General features: G+C 36.8%; 2 protein-coding genes across 16 annotated transcripts in view; one reads left to right on the top strand and one right to left on the bottom strand.

The window, feature by feature from the left end:
• The first annotated feature begins 3082 nt into the window (after positions 1-3082).
• Positions 3083-6003, top strand: LOC114134915 (parapinopsin-like). The gene is made up of 4 exons (XM_028001781.1): positions 3083-3413; positions 3491-3819; positions 4614-4856; positions 5884-6003. The coding sequence occupies exons 1-4, from the start codon at positions 3083-3085 to the stop codon at positions 6001-6003; spliced, it is 1023 nt and encodes a 340-aa protein (XP_027857582.1).
• Positions 6004-6515: 512 nt separating this feature from the next.
• cacna1da (calcium channel, voltage-dependent, L type, alpha 1D subunit, a) overlaps positions 6516-25972 on the bottom strand; it is a 75291-nt gene continuing 55834 nt past the window's right edge. For 12 of the 15 annotated variants that reach the window (XM_028002859.1, XM_028002862.1, XM_028002864.1 and 9 more), the window contains 17 exons: positions 25601-25729; positions 25453-25518; positions 24304-24395; positions 24053-24212; positions 23558-23685; positions 23380-23476; positions 23186-23288; positions 22824-22925; positions 20620-20753; positions 17767-17883; positions 16193-16581; positions 14243-14269; positions 12467-12595; positions 12153-12292; positions 11304-11410; positions 10838-11155; positions 6516-10282 (listed from right to left, as the gene is read on the bottom strand). In XM_028002859.1, the coding sequence (XP_027858660.1) occupies positions 9977-10282; positions 10838-11155; positions 11304-11410; positions 12153-12292; positions 12467-12595; positions 14243-14269; positions 16193-16581; positions 17767-17883; positions 20620-20753; positions 22824-22925; positions 23186-23288; positions 23380-23476; positions 23558-23685; positions 24053-24212; positions 24304-24395; positions 25453-25518; positions 25601-25729 (2544 nt within the window). In that variant the 3' untranslated portion in view covers positions 6516-9976. The remainder of the gene's footprint in view (positions 10283-10837; positions 11156-11303; positions 11411-12152; positions 12293-12466; positions 12596-14242; positions 14270-16192; positions 16582-17766; positions 17884-20619; positions 20754-22823; positions 22926-23185; positions 23289-23379; positions 23477-23557; positions 23686-24052; positions 24213-24303; positions 24396-25452; positions 25519-25600; positions 25730-25972) is intronic. The other 3 variants (XM_028002860.1, XM_028002868.1, XM_028002861.1) reach the window with 3 other exon arrangements.

Genomic DNA, 25972 nt, shown 5'->3' with positions numbered 1-25972 from the left:
GCAAACCAAACCGATGACTCACCAGGGTTGCTTTTTGCTTTTTTTTTTTGTCTAGAGGCTTTTAATCGACACTTACTCTCAGAAATGTGGTTTCAAATTAGCTTTCTTTCAGAGCAGTTGATCAAAATCTATTTTTTTAAAGCTGAGACACCTCTAAAATTGCATCTCGGATTAACTCACTTTTCAATGTGAGCTACATACATTCATTTGTTTAATTCATCTCTCTCTCAGGTTTTACATCAGTTGAGCTTTAGATGATCTTGGATCAAATCAAAGACTTCCTGAATGCATCATTTCCAGGAAAGTATAGGTGCTGTCCATGGTGCTGAACTCAGTGATGATTTCACTGCATTAATAATTCTCAACTAAGCACAGAGTTTAGTCACATAACATAGCAGAGGCCTGCGCATCATTTCTCTGTGTTAAGGTCTTCATAGTTGGTTTTACAGCATGTCTAGATTGGCTCAAACAGACCTGTGTTCATCACCCCCTTTGTTTTTCTTGGCTTTGGGATAAACCCATAATCTTGATTAATCCAACTCCATGACAAACAGTTAAACAACAAGGTTATTTTTCCTCATTAAAAACCCAATTCTTTCACATTCTGGTAAACAACACTTTTTACAAAAGAAAAGAACTTGAACCATCCATCCATCCATCCATCCATCCATCCATCCATCCATCCATCCATCCATCCATCCATCCATCCATCCATCCATCCATCCATCCATCCATCCATCTCTCAACATTAGCTTACTATATTTCAGATATTATCATTTATTGTTTTTACAACAGTTATTGCCATATTTTAAAATTAATTTTCATTGTTCAATAATTTAGTGCCTTCAGCTGTAAATAAGACAAATGTTTACATGAAAGTCTATCATTGTTTTACACAAAGATATTCAGGGTTTCTTTTCTAAATCCCAGTCTACTTGGCTGATCTCTTTCTGCTGACAGTAAAATAATATCAGTGAAATGAATTTTACAAGTCCTATAATTAGTGTGCACACTTTGATTTGGCTGGATCAGTAGCTTTAACTATTAAGCTCAATGCTTTGGACTGACTTGTAGATCATCTTCACAAAAATGCCAATGTTAACAGATGAACATAAAAGTAATCTCATGTGAGGCCTGTTATGCTTCGCTTTATAATTAGAGGCAGTCAGTCTTGAACCATTAGCCTGTATTGAGCCCTCGCAGTTATAATCTGCATCTTGACTTGATTGAACATAAACCTCTTAGAAGGTGAAACTTCGGACACCTCTTGTTAAATCTATGGGCTTAACCTCACCTCAGTTCTTCAGCGGCTGTGGATCACTCCACACAGACCACTTCCAGCATTCAACCCACTGTGGATTACATGATCAAGTCAAATGTGTCGACGGGTGTGATGGGGACGGATCATCAGAGCTTTAAAGGCTAAATATAATACAATGCAACGTGAGTTTGGTAACTGGTTCGGTAAGGGTTAGGGTTAATAGTACGACCATGTGGATCTAAAGCAGCACACCACTTTGTGTAAACAAACCCATAACTAGTTACTTCACAGGATGTTTACTGAGGAGCAGACAGGATCAACGTAAAATAAAAAGATATACAAGGAGTACAAGACAGATCCTGGATCAATAATTTGATGTAAATCCAAGGAATTTAATCACATTTATTATCTTAATGAGAAAAATGCAGCTACTTCTGTAGAAGCATTAGATTAGGCTGCTTCTGCTTTAATGCCAGATCATCACTTTCCAGCCAGTTCCTTTATCTTTGCTCTAATACTTCAAATACAATTCACTTCCTTCACCTGTTTTATGGTTAATCTGCTGAAATCACATGGAAGTGTGTGTCTTAAAAACACTGGTGTGATTTTACAGTAACTCTTTGACTCTAATGAAATCATGTGTATGATGAATATTTAGCATTACTTCTCATTAAATATTGAAATTATGTTCAGAATTTCCAATCACAAATTTTCCTTTTAGTGGCATTTTTATTTCTGCAGTCCTGCTAGTGTTAAACCTAAACAGATGATGTGAGAACTTTATCCAAAAGTAATAAACAAAAACCCAAACCTATTAAAACACCTGGTAGGTCTAGAGCTGTTTTTTCAATTATACAGTTTCAGTTATACAGCTACCCTGTATTTATATGAATAAGAGTTTTAATTTCTATATTTGTTCAATTATTATAGAGAACAAAAACTGAGCAGTCTTTTATGCCACTATATAAATGAAACATGTTTATGATTTCAATAGATTCAGTTAATAAGTATTTTTGCCAGATCCAGTTTCTCTTTTCTTTTCTAAGCTTCATGGATTCAGATTATTTTCTGAAATAAGTTTTCAAAAATTCACTTATTTTTTTATTTATGTATAAAAAATATATTATTATTATTTTTTGATAAAGCTGATTAGAGAGCTGCAAATATGATATGACACACAAGGCCATTTTTATCCACTCATCAAAGAGGAATAACAAAGTAACATGATATTCAAGTAAAGCAGAAGTGTGTTGATCTTCATGCGTCAGGAAACGGTTACTAAAAACAGTTATAGCTGAAAATGTAAATAATAAAAGAGGCTTGATAAAGACCAAACTGTGTCTTCCACTAAACCACAAAGAAACAAACCAGATATTAAACTTGAATAAACTCAAAATGAGCCTCAATTTGCATTAATGGATAAATCTTTGAAAGTTTCATGTGGCAAAGAGGCACAAAACGTAACAAAAATGATCAGAATCAGATGGAAGAGATTATAAGTCAAATGATTTATGAGATGAGCAGAAAGTAATTTCTGCAACACAACGTGAGGTTTGCCAGAGTGCTGGCTGTATGAGTTGTTTGCTGACTTTAATCCAGCCTGGAGCATCCTGTTTAAACCTCTCTGCAATCAAGCGAAAGGCGAGGGATCAAGGATGATCATTTGAAGGAATTACTCTTTCTTAACTCCAGATCCAAGGGATTTATTCCAGCCGTCTAATCTCAGCCGTCTCATTCAGTCAGAGAGTTATTGAAGATCTGGCAACTCTGACATAAGAAGGAAACATAGAGTCGGACCCCCTTTTTTCCTGCTTTGCAGCAATGCAGCCCCCTGCGCTTTTACCAAATGCTTCGTTCTACATGGATCCACCGGAGGAGCCCCCTCTGTCACGAGCGGGCTTCATCGTACTCTCCGTCATCATGGCCTTTTTTACTATTCCTGCCATTGTGCTGAACGGTACAGTGATCATCGTGTCCCTCATGCACAAGCAGCTGAGGCAGCCGCTCAACTACGCTCTGGTGAACATGGCCGCAGCCGACTTGGGCACAGCGATGACCGGGGGGGTGCTGTCGGTGGTCAACAACGCCCAGGGGTACTTCTCTCTGGGCAGGACAGGCTGTGTGATGGAGGGCTTCACTGTGTCCTTGTGTGGTGAGTCTGAAGAGTGGAGCAGTTCAGGAACCGCTCACCTTATTTGACTGGTTTTATCAGCTTTTCTGTCTCTGCAGGCATCACATCCCTGTGCACAGTGGCTCTGATTGCAGTGGAGAGGATGTTTGTGGTGTGCAAGCCTCTGGGACAAGTAACCTTCCAAAAGAAGCATGCCATCGGAGGTATAGTCTTGTCTTGGCTCTGGTCTCTTGCCTGGAACTTGCCCCCACTCTTCGGCTGGGGCAGGTACGATCTGGAGGGTGTCGGGACGTCCTGCGCACCAGACTGGCACAACACAGACCCCAACAATGTCTCCTACCTCATTGCTTACTTTGCTGTGTGTTTTGCCTTTCCTCTCACTCTGATCCTGGTCTCATATGCAAAACTTCTCTGGACGTTACACCAGGTGAGACATTTCTCATCCCGAAAGAACAATGTGGGTATATTTGAGATTCAAAATGTTTCTTCTATGGTTAAATGCCTCTCCTGCATCAGCACTTTAGAAGCCATATACTTTGTTCTTATAAAAATGTGATGGGGAACGACTTCAGATAATCATCTTGCTCAGTTAAGAGCATAATAAACAAAGAAACACAAAGCAACGCTGGATTTTAAGACACGAGTTACAAAATGGCAAGTGAGAAAATGCATAAAATTGATGTTGCGCGAACAAAGAGATATAGTCTACAAATAAATTTAATTATACTTTGAAAAATGTAAAATTGCCTCCAATCTAGACAGTACATTTTTCTCCATTTTAACTTTTGAATGATTATCATCATTTGTTGCCCTGAAATGTTACCAATTATTAATCGTCATGATGACATGTTTACCATTTTGTGTTTTTTTCTGCAGAGTTCTGAACCTTAGTGCAATTATTAATTCAAAATTAACCTGACAATTGATGGTCTTCTCAGTCTGCTTTTATCAGTTTCTTATTTTTTTTATATTTTATACAATTTCTTGGGAAGACAACATCATGTCTCTGTGTTGAAATGAATCATTAAATTACTAACAAATGCTAACTTGTAATAATAAAAAGCAAAAACAAAGATCGCAAATATATTTGTTTTTGCTTTTTATTATTACGAGGATCATAATAAGTTTTATGGGATTTTATTAAAATACAAACAACTGTTTTCACAGTCCATGGGCCTTCTCTTGTCAGTCACTAATCATTCCTGGTATTCTGTGTTACAGGTTTCAAAGATGGCCTGTGTGGAAGGTGGAGCAGTAGCTAAAGGGGAGATGAAGGTGGCGTCCATGGTGATTCTGATGGTGCTGTCCTTCCTGGCAGCCTGGCTGCCGTACGCCGGTCTGGCCATGTTTGTAGTCTGCAGACCTGATGCAAAGATTCATCCGCTGGTGGGCACGCTGCCGGTTTACCTGGCAAAAAGCAGCACTGCGTACAATCCCATCATCTATATCTTGCTCAACAAACAGGTAACTTAAAACCACACTTTAATTATTCTAACAGTTAAATCAGGGATCGTAAATCAGCTATAAATCCTTTGCTGCTTTTGTAATAGCACATCAGCCCCATCTAGTGGTGATAAGACACATAACACAGACATCTTGCTGGAGAAATTATGCTTCAGATCTACTTTAAGTTAAAAACATGCTTAGTGTTTTTAGTGCTGCGTCATAATTCTAACGTGTAACTGTATAAACTAAACTGTTGGGGTTGTTCTACTTTGGGAAAAACTGTTACATTTTTATTTATAATATATCCTGCTGCATAAATAAATACAAAGCAAGTACGCCCACACATACTTTCTATTGGGTAAGAAAAACACCACAAAAACAGAAACAAATACTCTGTTAGCGGCTTTCCCTAGGAAATAAACATAGCTAAACATTGAAGTACGGACCCAGGAAGATAGAAAAACCCAAGAATCTGCAAACAGGATATAAGCAGCAACAGCTATGGACACACAGCTAAAGACAAACAACATGAGTGAGGATTAATTTCTTTGGGGAAGAAAAACAGAAAGCCCAGATTTAATAGTAGTCCAACCTCCATCAGTGACTTTGTCCTTCAAAGAAATTTAGGTAAATAGTTAAAGAATAAAACAAAGTTATTTTCTGTAAAGAAAAAAAAAGAAATAGCTCCCAGAAGACATATTTTTCCCTCTAAATGAAGCCAGGAAAGAAGCAGAGTAGCGGTGAACCTGGAGGGCTTTCAATACGAAAGAAAAATAATGAGCATAGTTAATGCGTCTCTTTGGTTTTCTTTAAAGAGAGGATGAATTAAATCCATATTTTTTTATTCCAGGAAAGAGACGAGGCTATGCACTGAAGCACTGGGCTTCAGAGAGAGCATTAGCTTATAGGAGCTTCATGCTGCATGTTTAAAACTGTCCTACAGTCTGAAACCATCAGGAAACTGATGTCCTTATGGATCCATTGACTTAAATGTAAGATGTTAATAACTGCGTATGTTTGTTTTTCTTGTTTGCTTGTTTTATAGTTTCGTAAGTACGCGGTTCCCTTCCTGCTTTGCGGGAAGGAGTTGGTGGAGGAAGACGAGGCGTCAGAGGCAACAACCACCGTGGAGGCCATGTCTACAAATAAAGTGGCTCCCAGTTGAAATCTTATAACCAGATTTTTTTGCGTTAAGCACATCAATAAATCAGTGTCCTGTGGTTGTCTTTATTTTTTAATCTGCAATAAAGACAAAACAATAACTGAGTCACAAATAAACGAGAGCATTAAGTCAGCATAAATTTATTTATTGATGATAGAAAACAAAATATCAAATGAAGTCAAGGCCAAAATAAAATGAAAAAAAGAAAATACAAAAAATGCATTGATACAAAATCTAGAGGATTTAAATATGTATTAAAGCATTTGCTACAGAGAGAAATGATGTTTTACTGAATAAAAACATTGAGGAAATGTCAAGACTTTCAAGTAGAGAACATTATCGTGGGTCATCCCATATGTTTGTACATATTTTACATTAGCTTCTATTTTAATACAGATTTCTGAACATTAATAATCGTTATAATAAGAATAATAATCATAACAAGATGAAGAAAAACTAACAAAAATGTTTCAATGAATATGTGTTTCTCTGTAAACTGGTATGTTTTTCTGTTGTTTTTTTTCCATACCTGTGAAACAGAGGAACAGTGCACCTTGAAAATATTTTTATACTCTTTCATTCCCAGCATTTAGAGGTGAGGTGTAAATGACAGATACAGATTCCACTAAACCATATGCACGTTCACAAAAAGTACAAAAATCGTCTCACCTTAATACACAAATCTGTTTAGAAAAAGGAGAAACAGAAAGCACTATACATTTACTTGTGCAAAGACAAACAACTATGTGCTAATATTTAAATACCATTGGTATAGACTTAACCAAATCATTTTCTTTTCTCAGGAATTCCCTGACATGAGGTAAAAGTAAGTTCTCTTTATCTTTAGTTTCAAAACAACTTTTTAAAAGTCTTTACAAAATAATGCATATCTTCAGTTCATTAGTTCTGTAATTGCTACAAATAGTACAATGTGCCTTTTATGTGCATTGGTCCTTTTAGCCACCAACAAAAAGGACTAGAACACACTTTTTTTTGTTTGAAACTCACAAACAATTCAAAGAGCCCTTTCAATGTGCACACAAAGTGGAAAACCTCAACGTTCAAGACAGCATTCAGATTGAGAGTACACCCACCGACGAATCAAGTGCTCATGAGCAACACGTCATAGGAACCTTAAACATCATCTGTGGAAAGTTCAACTCTACGTTTTGATACTTGAAAGAAACACTATTGTTTATTTAGTCTAATATGTCACGGACTTGGGAATGATAACTGATGAAACACAGAAGAAGTTGAGCTGTTATGAGGGGGAAAAAAAGCACACCCCGCAGTAAAACTCATTTAAAGTCTCCACGCTGTGCGAACAGATATGTTGACACAATGATATGTCGTCAAAGTTGCCAACGAGGTATAAACTGTATGCAAGAAACCAGGTGAGGAAAGAGAAAAGGGTACAGACGGGGTTATTGCTTTGCACCTCCCAACCTTTCTGGCACCAGTTCGCCCCCTGCTGTTCCACCGTGAACACGAGCCTCACTGGCCTGCAGCCGCAAGCCCTCACAAACCGTAGAGCCTTGAAAAAGTATTCATGCCCACTGAAGTTATTCACACTTTTGTCACATCACAACAAGAAATGTGTATTTTTTTCCAACGGTGTGTGACAGACCAACACAAAGGAGCTCATGTGAAGAGGAAGGAATTGTTTATTTCCCCTCAGTAAATAATAACACTTTGTTATAAAAAAAAATGTTTTTTGGAAGTTGTCTATGGTTTTTCAACTGAATTAGGATTATTTTGTACCGCTGAATCCAAAAATTACATCAATTTTTCTCAATCAGGTGAGGATTTTATTCTAATTTGATTTAGAGAAATCTGATCTTCTGACTAAGTTGATTCCTGTTTTTGAATTTATTAGTTCATTTTTGTTAATATTTCTCATTCAAAAAAGGTTTGAGGAGAAAAAAACCCTTTTCTAAATTAAATGTTGCAAAGTTGTATTTCTGTAAATTGAATAATAATCACTGGTAAGGGCAAGTACATGTAAATTGAAATTCTCCGTCTCATCAATCATTGATCCCAGATTCTCAGGGAACCGATCCATTTGTTAGAACAAGTCATGGATTCTGATGCATTCATGTTGCATCCATAGTTCAGAAAGTTGACCTGATCGAGCAAAACCACCATGGTCTTTGGATTCAACACATCAAAATTACCCTAAAACGGTTGAAAAACCCCAGACAATTCTTTGGCCGTTGACCAGGTAAAATTTAGCCTCTCTTGCTCTGGTGTCCCGAAAACAAATCTAGTTCAACCGATAGCCTTCAGAAGTCACCTATTAATGGTAAATAGAGTTCATCTGTGCGTAATTTAATCTCTGTATTAATTCATCTGTTACCTAAACATCTCAGATGCTTTTTATTGAACATTAGTGAAAGTCAAATTCCAGACTGAAGTTCAATTGAGATGCTATTGCGACATTGCACTGTGAATTCAATTCTAATCTAATTGCTGCAAAAGGTTTTTCAATAAAGTATTGATTCATTGGGTCTGAATACAAATGCATTTTATACATTTCAGATTTTTATGTGAAGAAAAAATAAAACCACGTCTAATTTTCCTTCCACTTCACAACTATGTACCAAGCTGTTTTGGTCTATCGCATAAAAAAAAAAAAAAAATTAAAACATGGAGGTCAATGATTGAAATGTGTCCAAATGTGAAAACATTCAAAGGGCATAAAATGTTTTTGCAAAACACGGTACATAAAGGCAGAGAAGTCCCTGTGGAGTGTGGAGTTTTACACCAAGCCCAGCATGAGCTGCACAAATATCAATTTATCCAAGTTTTAGTTCTTTCAGCAGCAAAAAAAGGCATTTCATCAGGGGCTGACAAACTAAAGTTTGATTCGAAAACCAACAGAAAAAGCAGCAATGTTTATGCATGGATGCATTTAAATTCATGTACACACGACACAAAATATCCAAACAAAAGTACTCCTCAGACAGCCGCGTCACTTCGACTGCAGAAAATGCTCCGCTTTGCAAAAACCAACATATGTTCACCCCATTTTAGGAAGTCATTTGAATATATTGTGCAGGTGTGTAACCATAGTAGAGCGTCTAAAAAATGTTTTATAGGCAAAATAAAGTGTGCATATTAGCAAAAAACAAAAGGCGTTTAAATATCATAGTACCTCATTAAAATAATGCAAGTTTCCTTTTATAGAATAACAGGAGTCACAAGGGTTCATATTGCTGATCTTTTAAATGATACATAATTACAAAATATAGAGTTATCTCTTTACAAAGTTTCTCTTGTTATATTATACAATTTACAACATATCAACTAAGAAGTATTAACCAGGCTATTCTTAAATGTTTAAAATAACCTGCCTGCTAGTGCATTTACTCCAAATGCTTTTGTTTCTTTAAACACACACAACTAAAGCTGAATGATGCTAAAAGTAGGACAGTTAATTCCTGCATAATCTGTTACGACTCGACATTTTCCATTAGCTCCAGCGACCCTTAGACAACCCGCCTCAAACAACAAACGGATCAGGCTCTGATTTTCCCCTTAAGACTACATCTCTAGATATGACTCACTATGCTTGCATTGAAAACTTGCATGATATGCCGAACCTTAATAAAGTGACTGAGGTAATGACATCATACATCTGATTGTCATCACCCGTAGAGACCCGCCCTGCAGAGCGTCTCTCTCTCTCCCTGGCGTCAGTGGCCTGGCCTCCAGCCGGCTGCAGGCTGTGTTCCCTCCAGGTGAAGATCTTCCTCAGAGAGTTTCAGTCTCTCACCTCCTCTGCTGGCAGGAGGAGATTTAAACGTTCAGGACTTCTATGGCGCTTCTTCCTCCCGTATGCCTTTTTTTCTGCTCTGTGTAAAAGGCACTACTTTTGGTCGGAGCCAACAGATGCATTTCTTTTTTAAAATTTTAATTTTTTATTTAAATGTTCTAGATTGTACCCAGTCAGATCTGCAGATCCCTCCAGCTAATGCTATAAAGTCGTAATGCAGATCATCTCATCCGCCAGGTCCTCCTCGTAAGGAGCTCTGGGTTCGGTCTCTGGCTCCTCGTCACTGTAACTGGCTCCGGTGTCCGGCAGCTCATAATCCCTGGGGGCCAGAAGGGGGAACACGTTGACCCCGTTGATGCCGGGAGCAATCCCTTCGCTCAGCAGGTGGCTGGCTGCACTCTCCATCTCGTCTATTGTCATCTCACATGCATCTGCTATCTCGTGCTTTGTGGCAGCAACAAACTTGGGATCCTTGGCGTATCTCCCGAGACCCTCTGATATCAAAACCTGCAGTGCAGAAAAGGAAGGAAATTGATTTTTTTTTGTTTTGTTTTTTTTTGCAGTCTGAATAACAAAAGGTAATGATGTCATTTTTTCACAATTCTACTAAAACTAAAGTTTGTTAAAATTGTATTAGCGTTCCTTAAACTTTCTTACTTTCAACAAAAACAAAGCAGTGGAATCACAGGCGATCACTAGTGTTGATTTATTTTTCTTTCAATTGAATCAGATTGCAAAACGAGCATCTGTGAACGTCACTTTTTAAGTTTGCCACCTACTCTCAGTTAGATTTAGGTGTGGACTTTGACTAGGCCATGCTAACACATGAATATGCATTAACTTAAACCATCTCGTAATAGATAGTGGCTATGTTAACATTACAAGTTAACTTGATCTCCAGTTAACTTGTAATGCATTTTACACATTTCCGATTATTATCTAAATTAGAAAATCGTGTAAATTTCTAATTTTTGCTGCTTTTTGTTCATCCGTCACATGAAATCCTAATAAAATACATCCACGTTTGGATTTGAAACAAGATAAAACCGGCTTGAAACTGACCGCTTCTACAAGGCTGGTGGCGCTGCCTCTCTTCTGGTGGTACTGGTGGTGGTACTCCGGGGGAACCTGCAGGTGGATGGGCGAATACGTCCTTTGGGAATACTCTGGATCGTCTGTGTACCAGGAGCTCTTGCGCACAGACACGTGGCTGCCAGAGATGCTCTCCCTGTGTGGACCGTCCACGCGGATGAGGGGGGTGTAGTATGGCGACTGGTCTTTACTGGCTGGGGTGGCGGGAGGGGTGGCCCAGGAGCGAGTGGAGCGGGTGGGGGAGAGGCAGTGGACTCTGCTGGAGTCCAGGCCTGCTACAGCCATTACCTGAACGGTGAGGAGATTAGACATTTCAGCTCTACATGCATGCAGACAGGAAGCATGGCAGCTCTGGTCCCAGACCATCTAAAGAGATTATTTCTGTCAGAATTATGACTGAAATGTAGTATTTGTCTGAAACACAGACAATAATTACCTGATGCTGCATAAGGTGCAGTGGTAGAGCAGTACGCTGATGTGGAAGCTCATCCTGGCTACTTTGTCTGCGCAAACACTCAAAGTTAAAGGAAGGCCTTCTGTGACCTGAACGAATGAAACAAAAAGTGGAATTACATAAATCATTCAAAAAAGTGGAACTTTTATTCATCCAAAAGATGTTTTATTTCCTATTTTTTCGTTTGGGAATGAAAATTTGTTGCAGACATTCTAATATCTTTCTCCACAATGCATGAAAAATTTTATTAACTAAAAGATCAAGACTTTTACTGAAGGAGCAAACAATTACATCACTGTTTAAAACAAAGTAGTTAAAATTAATGCGGAAAAGTACGCTTTTTCACAACAAGAAAACAAAATTAGGAAAATGTCTGTTTTTAAATAAACAGACATTTTAGAAATATATTCAAAATTCTTATTAAAGCAAGTTATGTATTTCAAAATTAATTATTTCAGATCTAAAAACAAACATGCAATAAAAATATTAATATTTTATGTTAGACGTGTTTTTAAAATGTTGATAAGTATTTGGTTTGATTTTATATTTTTATTAATTAGTGACATATTTCCAAATACATTTCTAAATTGAAACATACATATTTTTAATTTACTACTTATTCTAGTTAGTTATTTTCTTTCATTTGCTGTTGTTTTTATTATGTAGATCTTATTATCATAGCATTATCAAGTTGTTGTAATTAATAAGAATATATAAAGACTTTACATGAGGACTTGTTGAAGCATTTTGCTTAATATTGGACATAAATTTGTTCGGAAATCCCAACAGTGCAAACTGTAAGTTTTGTGCATCGATAGGATCATGCAGTACCTTGAGGTGTGGCAGGAAGCAGTCTTCTCTTTGGTGACCTCCGTGAGTCCCGGTAGAGAGGCTGCTCATCATCGTCATAGTAACTGTCAGGGTGATGGTAACCTTTCGGAGTTTCATACTCCGTGTCACTGGTCTGATATCTGCAGGTTTAGATGAAAATGTTTCTCCTTAGAAAGCTGCACAAACAGCAGCCAAATATCGTTGGGACATGCGATTGGATGCTTGTGAAATAAAACAGAACTTAAAACCTCAGTGACCACATTGTCGCCCTGTAATCAACACCATAATAACGAGAAAGTAAGACAAAGTTGCACCTGTCCCCTGACAACATGCTGTCCTCCTCATAAAACTCCTCTCCGCTGTAATATTCCCCAGAGAAGCGATCCTCATCAATCTCCTCTTCCCTGCGGATGATGGGGTGATGGCCGTCTCCTCTCTGGGACCTGAGGGACAAAAGGGTTTTTGTGTTCACTCTGCTTTTACAACGGCCATGCGTTGTCACGCAGACAAAAGCCATTTAGGGGACACCAAAGCCAGAGGCAACCCTTCAAAATATTTACCACATAAAATCAAGACAACAAGACATTTCAAGATGCAGAACAAGCATCTGTTGTCTTACATTACGCTCACCATTAGATGAATTAAATTGTGTTTTTATAATAGTGTATATGAAAAGTTTTAGTGATTAATAAAATTTTGCTCAAAGTTATATCAATGTGCTGTGAAATAATGGACCCTGAGCTTTGCTCAAAGTCAGTCCATCTTTTTGCTTCCTGCAGATCACAGGATCAGCCTTATGGCCAATTTACATAACTCCAAAATTTGTAACCAATATTTAAAGGAGAACGTATGTTAAGTCACAAAACAAACCGTAAATAATTATACTGATTTCTCCTTGATATGTTTTTGCGAGCAATTTACAGAATAAGGAAAGTGCAAGTACATCATTTGTTCAAATCGAAGGATTTAGATATCGGGATATATTAAAATGATCTATTCTACAAGATTAATACATTTTTAAATCTAAATCTCTGTCAGTATCTACTAAAAAAATTTAAACCATCAAATAAATGCTGTGTGAGAAAAACTATGTTAACCTGATGACCTCTAACAGCAATAACTTGAAATAGGTGTTGCCTTTATGACCTTATTGTTTCCTTACAACTCTGTATGAAACCTTTGACACAATCTTCTTTAAAGCATTACTTCAGATTATTGAGGATTATAAACATTTGTTTAATAAGTAATGACAGCGTGAACTCTCTTGTATGTTTTTGAACAATTGAGATTAAAATAAAAATAAATTCAGAACCAGAAATACAAGAACAAAATAATTTCTATCATGTTTTGACCTGAATGGTTTAAAAAAAAAGACTGCTCTTTGACAGTAAACTCAATTTGATACTATTTTGCGTTTCTGCCCATGCTCACTATTAACTCATTTTTATTAAATTGGATTCATTTTTTACTAAGCATTAATTAATCATTTATAAATCTATAGGGAGACACTGTTGCCAAAAGTTTTCTGTAACACAGCAGACGCAATTTAATAGAAGAAATTTGCTCTTTAAGAATTGTGAAATGACTTATTTTAAAATAGCTGCACTCAGCAAAATATTATTATAAAATATCAATGGTTTTGTGAACGTTCAAAGTAAAATTTAATTAGACTGAATTATGACAATATTTCAATAGACTGATCATACTTGCAAAGTAATAATAAACTGACTAATTTTAGGGAAAAAACCACATCAACAAAGCAAAAAATAAAATAAAAAAGATCTTATGTCAAACTGAAATTTATTGCTAATCTTGTTATTGCTAATATTCTTGTAATAATCTGGGAGATATTGGCGTTTAGGAATAACATGACTCATATTTCAACCCCTGATGTTTATATTAAATCATAATTTATGTCTTTGACAGAACTGCTCTATAGCTGAAGTGGATTCAGACATAAAACTGGAAATATTCACCATATTTTACGGACTTAGCAAGAGTGCAGCCGTCCATGTCAAAATGAAAGAAAAATAGCCCATTTAATGCCTTTTAGACATAAAGCTGAAACCAAGCCTAATAAAACAACATACCTAACATACGTCTCATAGTAGCGCCTTCTGTCCAAGAGAGCAGAGGGATGATTGAGAGAAAGCAGTTTAGTTAGGAAGGAGAAAGGGAGAACAAAGAGAATAGGGTGGAGGAGGAGGACAGACACACACATAAATATATATATATCTATATACTGTATGAGATATATACAGTACAGACCAAAGGTTTGGACACACTTTCTCATTGAATTCAATGAGAAAGTGTGTCCAAACCTTTGGTCTGAACTGTATATATATATATATTTTATATATATATATATATATATATATATATATATATATATATATATATATCTCATACAGTATATGGAACATATACAGCATTCTCATATGTATGTATGAAGAGGACAGAGAATGATGCTGTAGGGCAGTTCAGCTTTTTCTGTTCATTAAATAATACGTATTCTTTATGCATAAAGACAAAGTAATTAAATTGCTCTTCAACCTTATTTAGGGTTAAGAGAAACTCTTCAAATGTTACAACAGTGAAGTAAACATAATATATGAATAATATGATGTTGGTCACTTAAATTCATTCTGAAAACAAAGGCTTGTGATTCATTATTTGGTCAACAGGCTGATAAAAATATTATAACACCGACTGAGCTCTTTGCATACAGAATATGATTTTTTTAAAAAAATCTTTGTTGTAATTCCCTTTAAGACCAGAGGAAGAGCAAAAAATATAAATATATATATATTTCTGATGTACAATGAAAACATTTAGATTTTCGTAAAAAGATGAACATGAAAGAAGAGATCAGCATTTCTGCTTCCCTGATGATAATTTTGATCCACTTTATTCTAGCATCCAAAAGGCTTCAGAATGACTTAATATAAAGATGTAAATTATGAGACAATTATTATGAATGAAGTGATAATTTGTGGCACTTCTAAAGTTTTTCTAATGCCTTAATAAAACTAAGGAATCTGTCATCAACCAGAGGTCAAAACTGTGAATTAGACAGCGATAACTAAAGACATGTTGCTGTTAAAAAGCTTTGCTGCCACACTGGATAGCTTGGGTACTCAACTATCAGAGTAATTAATATTGTACATTTAGTTGCAAATTTTGACTTGTAAAGACTGCATCAAGATGACAAAAAAAAAAACAATTACTTTCTATTATTGTGACAATTTTTAGGTTTTGACTGCAGTTGGTTACTCCACAGCAGTTTTGGCCTTTTATACCCAACGTTTTCATTCATGAAAGTAAAAAAAAAAAAAATAAAGCTATTAGAAAATTTGCAATTAAATTAAATGACATGAGCCCCATAAATTTGTGAAATTCTTAATACTTTAAAAGAGAGAATTACAGTTATATGCAATTAAAAACTTAAATACAAAATGGTTTGTCCATGGATTTTTTAAAGGGAACAGATTAGGATTAATTGGATGACAAATCAGAAAGCAACTGGAATTTTCATTTCTGAGAAATGTAGTTTGGGAGGCTTTAAATAAATTGAACTGGTCATTCTTCAAATAGACATGGTCAACGTAAAACTCAGTATTTGACCAGTTTTTGGTTGACAATAGAAACCTTTTGGTTATAATTGTCAATAATTGTGCTCACTTCAAAAATAAGAACGCTATCACACAAAGGCTGATATCTTTTGTTTCTAAACACGACATCAACCATAGTAACAGCTGAAATGCCAACCTCTTATTTGAATGTTCAACTGTTTTGCATCTAGTTTTTTCTAGCAGTTTCAGAGCAAAAGACACCAAGGAAGTGTCTGAAGAAGAAAACACAACAGCAATAGGCCTGATTTCTCCTCTTATTATTTTTTGTAATTCTATCCATACTTTTATATTAAAAATTGGTGTGAACAAAGGTTGAAAAAGACAGGGACAATGATGGGAACCCAACATGGGACAAGCTGTGCATTCCATGCTGTAATTTATCTCAGGGTTAAAAATCAATATGTCTACCTTTGACCCTGGGGCGTCCGTGGCTTGTTATAGTCATAGTAGGAGGTGCGTAAACCTGGGTATCCGTTTGGAGGAGCGCGTTCGTAGTAGATATGGTGTCCTCCGTTGGGCAGACTGGACATGTTGGCGTTGTTCAAGTTGATGTTGGTGGATTTAGGAGATTTGCCGTAGGAGTTGTGGTGGCGGTGATGATGGTGGTGATGGTGATGATGGTGGTTGGGGTGAGCCATTGCATTAGCTCGAGAAAGACGCCCCACTGGCTGCTCCATGTGAGCATAATGAGGCGGGGGCTGCACCTGCAGGGGGCGCTGTGTGGTGTTGGTTTGATGGCCGTTGGCTCGCCGATGGCCGCCGTTCATTAGGTGGTTACCGAAGAGGCCGCCGTTACGCTGCAGAATAACGTCCAAAGCAAAACCACAAGAGCTTCTTACTCCCATACAACAGCTGAGAAACAGACTGACATTGTTTAGCTGGAAAACTGGTGTCATTTCAAGAGTTATGTGTGCAAAAGTAGGCTTAAAAGCTGGTTCATGACATGATATGCGAGTAAAATGACAGCACTGTTGAGATTATTACAACTGATGGAAGCAAGAACCTAGGCATGGGCCAGATTGATGTTATGATTTAGAAAATACCAGAGTTTTAGTGTATTAGTATTTTAAATAAAAAAATATATACAATTTATGACACAACTGAACTCTGTTAAAATAAATACAACTATAATTTCTGCTTAAATATATCACAAAGTACAATAGTATATTACTGTTACATCACTGCAAACTTTAGGGTAATATTACCATATTTCTTAGGTATTTTGGCTTTGATGCACATACTTATGACTAAAATAATGCAGACAGGTACTGCATAAAATCAGTGGCAGCTATTAACTGATCAAAATCTAGATTCAACCTCATGTTTAAAGACCAGAGAACGAGACAACAAGTTTGAACTCATAAATTGTTATGAACTGTTTTCACTAAGAAATGGACTTTATTTTCTTTAAACTGGAAAAAATGCAAGAGACCCTCTTGGTTAATGTCTGAGACAAAATTTGCAATTTAAGCTCAGCAACAAAACACATTTGGACATTTAAAAATGGACAACAATCTAACTGTTTATGAGTTTAAGTTATAAAGCACATATAAACACAAAAATTCTGCTATTATTAAACTAGATAAATGATCTCTGTCTCATTTGAAAGTTTAATTCAGTCTATTATATAAAATAATTAGGTTTTACATAAACATTTGTCAATTTTTATGCTTCTGTGGAAACTAACAGTAGGGAAGTAGTGGTAAATGTTTGCCATGAGTTTAGCTTTTTAAAATCGTGACATAAGTTTTTACTGAAAACTGGCCCATGCCTAGAAAAAAGTAGAAAACACATCTAAAGCAAAGGAAAACAAACATTTACAGTTTGCAAAGGCTGTTAAACTTAGATTTTAAATATTTTGTATGTACATTTGCAGCTACATGTAAACTGTGCATTATCAGTAAAACACAAACCGACACATTACCAAAAACCTAAATTTTGCACCAAACATTTCCCCCCTCATGCAGGGTTAAATCATTTACCCTATATATTTCCTCGTCTTCCTCTGGAATAAAGTCAACTAGCTCGTCATCCTGCAGGTCACATGATATCGCTCGGCGAATTTCAGGCCCAATATCATGCAGCGTGCGAAGGCCAGCCTGTAATCATGACAACAACAGGCCTAAGCGCGAAGGCCGGGACGTTCATCTTACAGCTCAACTGTACAGTCACAGTCACCACACATACTAAGCATACACACACCTAGGCTGTGCAGCACCTGACATTTACAACTCTGACAGACTGAGGTGATGACAACACAGAGACAGAGACAAGTGTTTGTTTTTTGATACGTTGAGAAATATCTTCCGAACATGTCTCAAATAGAAACAAGATTTTTCAAAAAGTTTTTGAGTGAAATTTACAGCTTTAATGTTTAGCATAAAAGAGTAATTGCGTTAGGTTTCTGACATCCACATTCTGTTTGCTGGAAATTTAGCTTCAGAACAACGTAAAGCCTTTAGTTGTTTCTCTTATGCGACTTGTGTGATTCTTTCTTACATGATCTTGAAAGGATTACAGCTAATTTTAGCTATTATGTAAATATAAAAATCTTAGACTTGTTTGCCAATGCCAAATATAACTGGCTTAGCCAAATATAACTGGCTTTAAGTCAGATTCTATGAAAGCTCAAACAGAAACACATTAATATATCTCATTCTTGAAGCAGATATGTTGGAATGGATCTTCCCTAAAACAAAACTAAACTCCGACACATTTTTAAAACCTGAAATAATTGTTGAACTAAGCTTTGATCACAGCCCTTTAGACTGTGGTTCTGATTATCTGATCAGTCACATCCAAGCAAAAGAGAAAATTTAAAATATCCCGAGTGCTGCTGTTATTATAGGAAAAGTTTCAGTAAATTTCTTGGCAGTGCTGCATATGTGCGGTGTATATCTGTATTACCTGAAGATCAAGTCCAAGGGAAGTCAAACATTTTTGAAAGGTGTAGAATATGAATTAAAATCCTTAACTGCTTTTCCTCCACCTTCATTCAACACATGAACATTTGACAAATATTCTTTAGACTTTTAAAAATTAATTCAAACTTAAAACATTTGGGAGCCACATTAATTCAGTCTGGGAAAGCAACTGGCTATTAATTCAGGTGCACTCGTTCACAGAAATATGACATATGACACTTCATTGAATTGTGGAACAAATACCTCAACAGTTGTGTAAGTTATCATCCAATGTAATGGTCCAAAGGAGAATTTCATAAAACAGTGTTTGCATGAAATACTATTACGTAAATTTTACAGATTAAAGAATATTTAAGATGCCATAAATCTGCTTTGGAAGGATTGCTGGCCTGTCAACCCGATAGCTCCACTTTACAATTCAAAATGTCAGTTTCTCTAAAGGCATCTAAGAGAAAGGTAAGAACCCCAGCTTTAAAAGTATCATTTAGAACAGTGGTTCTCAAATGGGGGTACGCGTACCCCTAGGGGTACGTGAAGGTACTGCAGGGGGTACGTGAAGCTTTTCAAAATATCTTTAAAAAATCAGTAGGCTCCTCATAATAAGTCTTGGGAAAAATTATTTTGTAAAAAAGTTCGATAAAATATAAATGTGTGTTCATGCACTGAATTTTATATTCAGTATTTAGTTTCAATATCCTTTAAAATAAAACGGACCCCCCCACCAAGTTAGTTTGACCCACGGACCCAGGGCACTCGTCAACGACCTGTCGTTATCATGATTACACTGTAACTATGAAGACGTGGCTAAAGCATAGCAGCAATGCTGCTGAAAGTACAGATAAAGTGAAAAAGAAGGCAAAACCAGAGCCGACGAAGTACATAATGTACATGGAAAAGTATGTTTTAATGGGATTTACGTCCACGATCTCTGTACCTCTTTTTTATTCCAAAAATGTTTTGCCCGTGTCAGGGGGTACTTGACTAAAAATATATTTTTAAGGGGGTACATCACTGAAAAAAGTTTGAGAACCACTGATTTAGAAGACAGCTGACAAGTTAAGCTGAAGCTGAGGATGTCACCGATGGCATTCCAGATAAATTTGTACCGATTCCTGCTGATAAGGAGGGAAAGCTTGTGATTGAAGAATCTGTGGGTTTTCCCATTAAACTGAACTAAACATTGTTTGTTAGATCACATGTAATCAAACAGCCTTGTGCAGCTTACTCCAAAAGATATGAAAAAATAAAAAAATAAAAAAATAAAGATTTTAAAATCTAGTGTCCTTCCTGACATTTAGTGGCAAAGTGAGTGTTGTAGTTCCCCAGCAGTAACTTTCCCTCCAGACCTCTCCTCTGTATGATAAAATGACTTTCCACCTGTCAATACAAAGTGATAAAGAAACTATATGGTGTGTACGTCATGTTATACACTGTGCACTACAAGATATATGGAAATACCTAAGCCATATATCAACATAGTAAATTAAAATAAATAGCCAAAGCTTTGTGAACTATATGAGAAGTGAACTGTGATGCATAGAAAACCCATGAAGTGGTGCTCGAGACAATGATACATGCTTAACATGAACATGTATGATATGTAAAGACAAAGGAGGACCAAAGGCAGAAATTAGAGACACATAAACCACAGGAACAAATTCATACTGTACACCAAGATCATGAACGCCCTGCTGGATCATAAATCATAGACATTAGCATACTTGATGATATCTGAGTGAAATGCATAAAAAGACATGCTACAGACTTGATTGAATTTTTATTACATCCATTCTCACAGTTTTTATTGATCATTTCTTATTCCACACACACACACACACACACACCCACACACACACACCCGGACACGCACACACACAGATCATTCTCTCACAGAAACACATAAGCACTCACCTGCAGGGCAATGGCTGTGTTGTTCTGGGAAGGGTGCGCAGTCACCAGGCCTTCCTCTTTACGTTTCTTGAATTTCCTAAAGTAGTCCTGTATCAGGAAGGTGGCATAGAACTTCCCCACGGTTACCTCATCATCTGAGTGAACAGACCACACAAATGCTTCCTGTGTCAGCAGGTCACGACACACAGCAGCCTGGGAGGGAGAAGGAGAGGCCTTCCTCCCCCCACGTCCTTTGAGGTTTTAGCTAAGCATGGAAGAGGCGTTCTCGGTGTGTCAGACACATTTATACTGATAGTGTATAAACTGTGGACCACCCGAAATTGCCTGACAATTATAAAATGGGGAAAAACGTTTTTGAATATGTTTTTGCATGTGAATTGCTTTTATAGGTAAATTTAACATATTAATGCATAGTATTGGTCAAAAGTCTTAAATTGGCTGTATTTTTAAGTGAATATCAGCTCAAAGGTTATTGTCTTTTCTTTTACTTTCTGCTTAACTTTGAAGTATTAATCACTCAGACAATGAAAGGCGCCTTAACTGATGGGATGAATCTGTGTTTTATCTACAATTATTAACACAGAGACACAACCTGCTTCTATTCCTTTACATCACTGATTCCGAAAGTCTGAACTCCTATAAGGACTTTATGTGTCATCAATGCAGAAGCCATTGTAAAATGTTAAGTATTACTGGATTTAGCTGTTGATCCAACAAATCTGTTGCTTTTTTACAATTTAAAACTACTTTTAGATCTTAGTTTAGTAATTACAAGCAACAAAAATGTAAAACAAAAACGGTTACACTTTGTCCTTCCTCATAGTGTAAGCTAGAATAATAACAAGTCAACTTCTTAATAAATGATACTAAAGTTTTCTCAGAGCACGTTTAAGGTCAGCCAAGTTTATGAACCATTGCAGTAGGACCTTCCTGTTTTGTCATAATGTTACCTAGACTACAGATATTTTAGTAAATGTTTACATTTTTACAAAACTAAATACAATGCTATGAATTTATTTTGAATTTATTACATTTAAAATTAGGAATATCATTAAGTAAAACCTTATTAGTTCCAAACAACCTTAAACAACTTCTCTTGTCCTCCAATTTTTAAATTTCTAAATATTTTTCAGGTACATAAGGTTGATAGAAATGGAGTTAAAAGAAATCCTTCGACGAAAAACATTTTTTCAAGAGTCTTAAAGTCAGAATAATTCTTAATCACGACCATAAAATAAGCGGGGCTAGTGCCTTGGAGGAAGTTATAAAGATAGAAGTGGTTTAAATCTTCCATCATGGAAAATCTGCAGCATTTATTATAAATACTTTTACCCAATTTGTTTAAACTATATGCTATTTTCACTAGAAGGCAACAAGGTGTTCCAACCCACTGCAAATAAATGTTCTACTTTTGCACATGCAAACATGCAGATCTACTTTGAGCATCATACATGTCGACAGATCTCTTTTCAAGATGTATGCCTAATACTAAAAAGTACTAATGTTGCATACTACGTTGAAAGCTGTGCATGGATGTTTTCTTGCATTGTTTTTTTTTTTATGTCTTTACAGAACTAAAGTGTGTGTGTGAGAGAGCGTGAGAATCATTCTGAAGCAGGGGTCTGAGTCACTTTGAACAAGCACGCTGGGGACAAAGATTGGACAGAGAGGCAACACTAGTTCCATGCCACCACCCTAAAACAGAACTGCTTCAGAATATTCTGAAGTGCTACAGAGTTTTTGGATACAGAGATATGTGAGAGGAGAATAAAGCTGTAAAAGCTCTAGCGGTGAGTAAAAGACAAGAAATTCAGACAACGGAGCGAGTCAGAGAGCAAGAGACAGAGAGAGGGGACAGAGAGTAATAGTTAGAGAAAGAAAGCATGCATTTGCACATTGGTCTACAAGGCCATGCAGCCCAAAGCCCAGCAGATAGTCAGTGGTCTCCATCAGCATCCAGGGCAGGAGGAAGGAGTGTGGACAAAATACACATATAAAAGACGAACTGCTGAGAGGACAACCAGGAGAACATGAACAGAGCAGATACAAATTGGTTTGTCTTCATCAAACACACTTTCATATGAGAACATTTAGTAATAACATGTGAACAGCATGGCTGCAAATTGTGTTTATGTTTGTGTCCCTGTCTACATGCCGTTTATTAAGTACGAGTTTATTGACAAATAAGAGTCAGTTCCACTAACCACCAGCAGGAGGCACCACTTGGTCCAGCAGCTTCATGCTAGTTCTCTTCCAGATTTTCTTGATGACGGCCCGCAGCTCTTCATTGGCCTGTTCCAGGTTACCTGAATCACAGAAAATACTGAGAAACCAGCAATCCTGCCAAAAATTACAGCTTGACAACAAACTCTGTGTCAAGATGAATTATTGGAACAATAAAGTGCCTAGCAATGTGCAAACATCTATATGATAATGTATGGAAGATAAAATAAATGCCACAAATATTTTTCAGAGGGGGTTTATAAAATATTTGAAAACCTTTCATCCTTTTTCTTTCCCTTCATAGCTATAAAGTCATATAAAATTATTCATGTGAAGTTCGTACCTTCAGTTTTTATTTTCAGAGCTGTGCGCACCAGGGCAAACAGTGTAGCATTAAACATGACCGTCCCATCACTGTTGAGAGGCATGTTCATGGCCACCAACCGCTGAAAAAGTCAAGCAGATGCAGATTTTTAACATGAAAAACTTTTTTTTTTTCTCCGTGACATTAATGAATAGGAACAGAGAAAAAGAGACCTTGCATGCTACTCTGTGAGGACACAGTTTACCAAAACCAAGAGGGGGCTGGATACGACGAAGCAAAGTCACCACATCTAGATGTTTGATCCTTCCTCTGCACGACAAGAAACAGCACTTTAACAAGTTAAAGAGCCAAAGTTTGACAGAAAGCTGATATTTGGAACAATATACATACTTTGCCTCAGGATCATACTCTGACCAAATCCTCTTAAATTCATCAAGGTGGTGAGGACCAAGAATTGACCAATCACGTGTCAAATAGTCAAAGTTGTCCATAATGACGGCCACAAACAAATTGATGATCTGCATGAATTGGACAAAGTAGTTTGAAAAGTGTATCATAACCTTTACAACATATTGTTGTCATATTTTACGGTTGTAAAAAAATCACCCAAACTGTGAATGGCTGCCATTCATGTAAAACATGACTAACTTGTACTGAAAGTTGCTCACTATGGCATCATTAAATGCTTTGTTTAAGAGTGAACACATTGCAAATAAAGTTTTAAGGCAAACCTTTGCTATTTTATGCAGAAAAAACAAAATATTCCCCCTGTGTGTTTGTGCTTGTTCAGGACAAGCACAAACACTTGCTGTGCTTGTTGCCTGCTGTCAAGAAAAGAGTAATATAACTAACTGAAATTAAACACGGTAAAGAAGATGTATGTACCAAGAAAGCACAGAGCATGTAGAAGGTAATGAAATAAATTATTGCAAATCCACTGCCACAAGTCATCTCCTCCCCGGGGTTGTAGTCAGACTCTGGGTCACACAGTTTCCCGGGCATACAGGCCAACATTATCTCCTGCCATGCCTCACCTGTGGCACACCTGGAAAGCAGGAAGACAAAACGAATGCATATTAAACATCCAGAAAGTGTAAAAACCAAAGGTATTTTTCTATAGGCTGCAGATAACACACCTAAAAAGAAGGAGCACAGCCTGGGGGAAGGTCTGGAAGTTGTTGTTTCTGTTAATTTGTGTTCCATCGACCATGGCAATCTTTCCAAAAACCTAAAAACAGAAATGTCATTGGAAATTAAGTTAGACCAACTCTTTGTCACATTGAGTCACAGTGTTTTGCAAAATTATTCATCCCTGTTAAACTTTTCCACATTTTGTCACGTTATTGTGAATGCAGACAAGAGGACAACGGTAACATATGTTTGTCATTCTATTCATAAATCTGGCCTTTATGTCGAGTCCAGATCAAATATCTGTCAGTGACTCAAACCTTTGAACAAAAATCAAAACACTAGATCTGGTGCAAAACTAACTCTGCACATCACCCTGAACACAATCTCTATGGTGAATTGGCAGTGGGAACATTTTGCTGTGATGATTTTCTTCAGAGGGCTGCACAGTGGTGCAGTAGGCAGCACTGTTGCCTTGCAGCAAGAAGGTCCTGGGTTCGATTCTCTGGAGATAGACACCACCACCCCTTCCAATCCCAAGAGGGACAAGGGTTTAAAGAAAATGGATGGATGGATGGATGGATTTTCTTCAGAAAGGACATAGCAGCTAACAGATGGCCTGGGCAACAATATGGGACAATGTTGCAAAAAACTTGTTAAAAGCAGCAAAATATTTGAGGCTTTGGTTGAGATTAACCTTCCAACAGGATGAGAAAATGCCCAGTCAGAGCAACAATTTAATGGTTTACCCAAAAGCATTTATACACTAGAATTGGATTTAAGTTTGGACTTAAATCCAATGGAGAACTTGTGGAAAGAACTAAAAACTTTTACTCTGAAATTATGTCCATCCAATATGATTTAACAATTTTGCTAAAAAGAATGGGATGGACTTCACTTTCTAAATGTGAAAAGCTGATAGACATACAGAAAAAAAGATTTATATATATATATATAAACAAAATATTATCCTAAAAAGTAGTCATTCAAGATACGCTTAACGAATGCAAGCTTCTTTTGTATGATTTTTTTAAAGTTAGTGTATCCTTTTTATGAAACATCACAATTACACACTATTTTGTGTTGGTTTGTCACATAAAATACCAACTAAACACAGTTTTCAAAGGCAAAATAAGGGAAAGATCAACTATACCAACCTGCATGCCGATGACAGCATAGATGAAAAACAACATGGCTATCAATAGAGCAACATATGGCAAAGCCTGAAAAACAGAGACTAGGTAAAACAGGAGTAATGTCAACTTTTATTTTTTTTATTTTGTTTGAATATAAACACCACCTCACCTGGAAGGACTTAATGAAAGTCCACAGCAATGTGCGGATACCCTCTCCTCTGCTGAGGAGTTTGACCAACCGCATAACTCGAAACAGGCGAAAGAAAGTGATGGAGATGCGAGCACTGTCCTCCGTGTTCTGTAGATTAAAACGTATTTTCAATAATTATGACATTAGCACTGCATTGACTGAGTCAAGAGTGCCTGACTGTGCTTTGCTGGATGAGCGGAGACCTTCAAACCAGTTACATATGGGCTAACCAAGCAGCACTGCACTTTTATACATGAAATTAACTGAAATTGGAGCAAAGCCCTGGGAGGCAGTTTCTAAAACTGTAATAAGGTTTGTAATGCAGTGCAGCTGTAGCCGATATGTCTCTGC

The sequence above is a fragment of the Xiphophorus couchianus genome, chromosome 20 (assembly GCF_001444195.1).
Source record: "Xiphophorus couchianus chromosome 20, X_couchianus-1.0, whole genome shotgun sequence".
NCBI lineage: Eukaryota > Metazoa > Chordata > Actinopteri > Cyprinodontiformes > Poeciliidae > Xiphophorus > Xiphophorus couchianus.
This window is presented reverse-complemented; position numbering and strand designations above follow the sequence as displayed.

What these genes read in the sequence shown, in the direction of transcription:
- LOC114134915 (XM_028001781.1), top strand. Translation starts at nt 3,083, where the DNA reads ATGCAGCCCCCTGCGCTTTTACCAAATGCTTCGTTCTACATGGATCCA. An exon ending in CTTCACTGTGTCCTTGTGTG is followed by an intron (nt 3,414 to 3,490) that starts GTGAGTCTGAAG and finishes CTGTCTCTGCAG; the next exon opens with GCATCACATCCCTGTGCACA. An exon ending in TTCTCTGGACGTTACACCAG is followed by an intron (nt 3,820 to 4,613) that starts GTGAGACATTTC and finishes TCTGTGTTACAG; the next exon opens with GTTTCAAAGATGGCCTGTGT.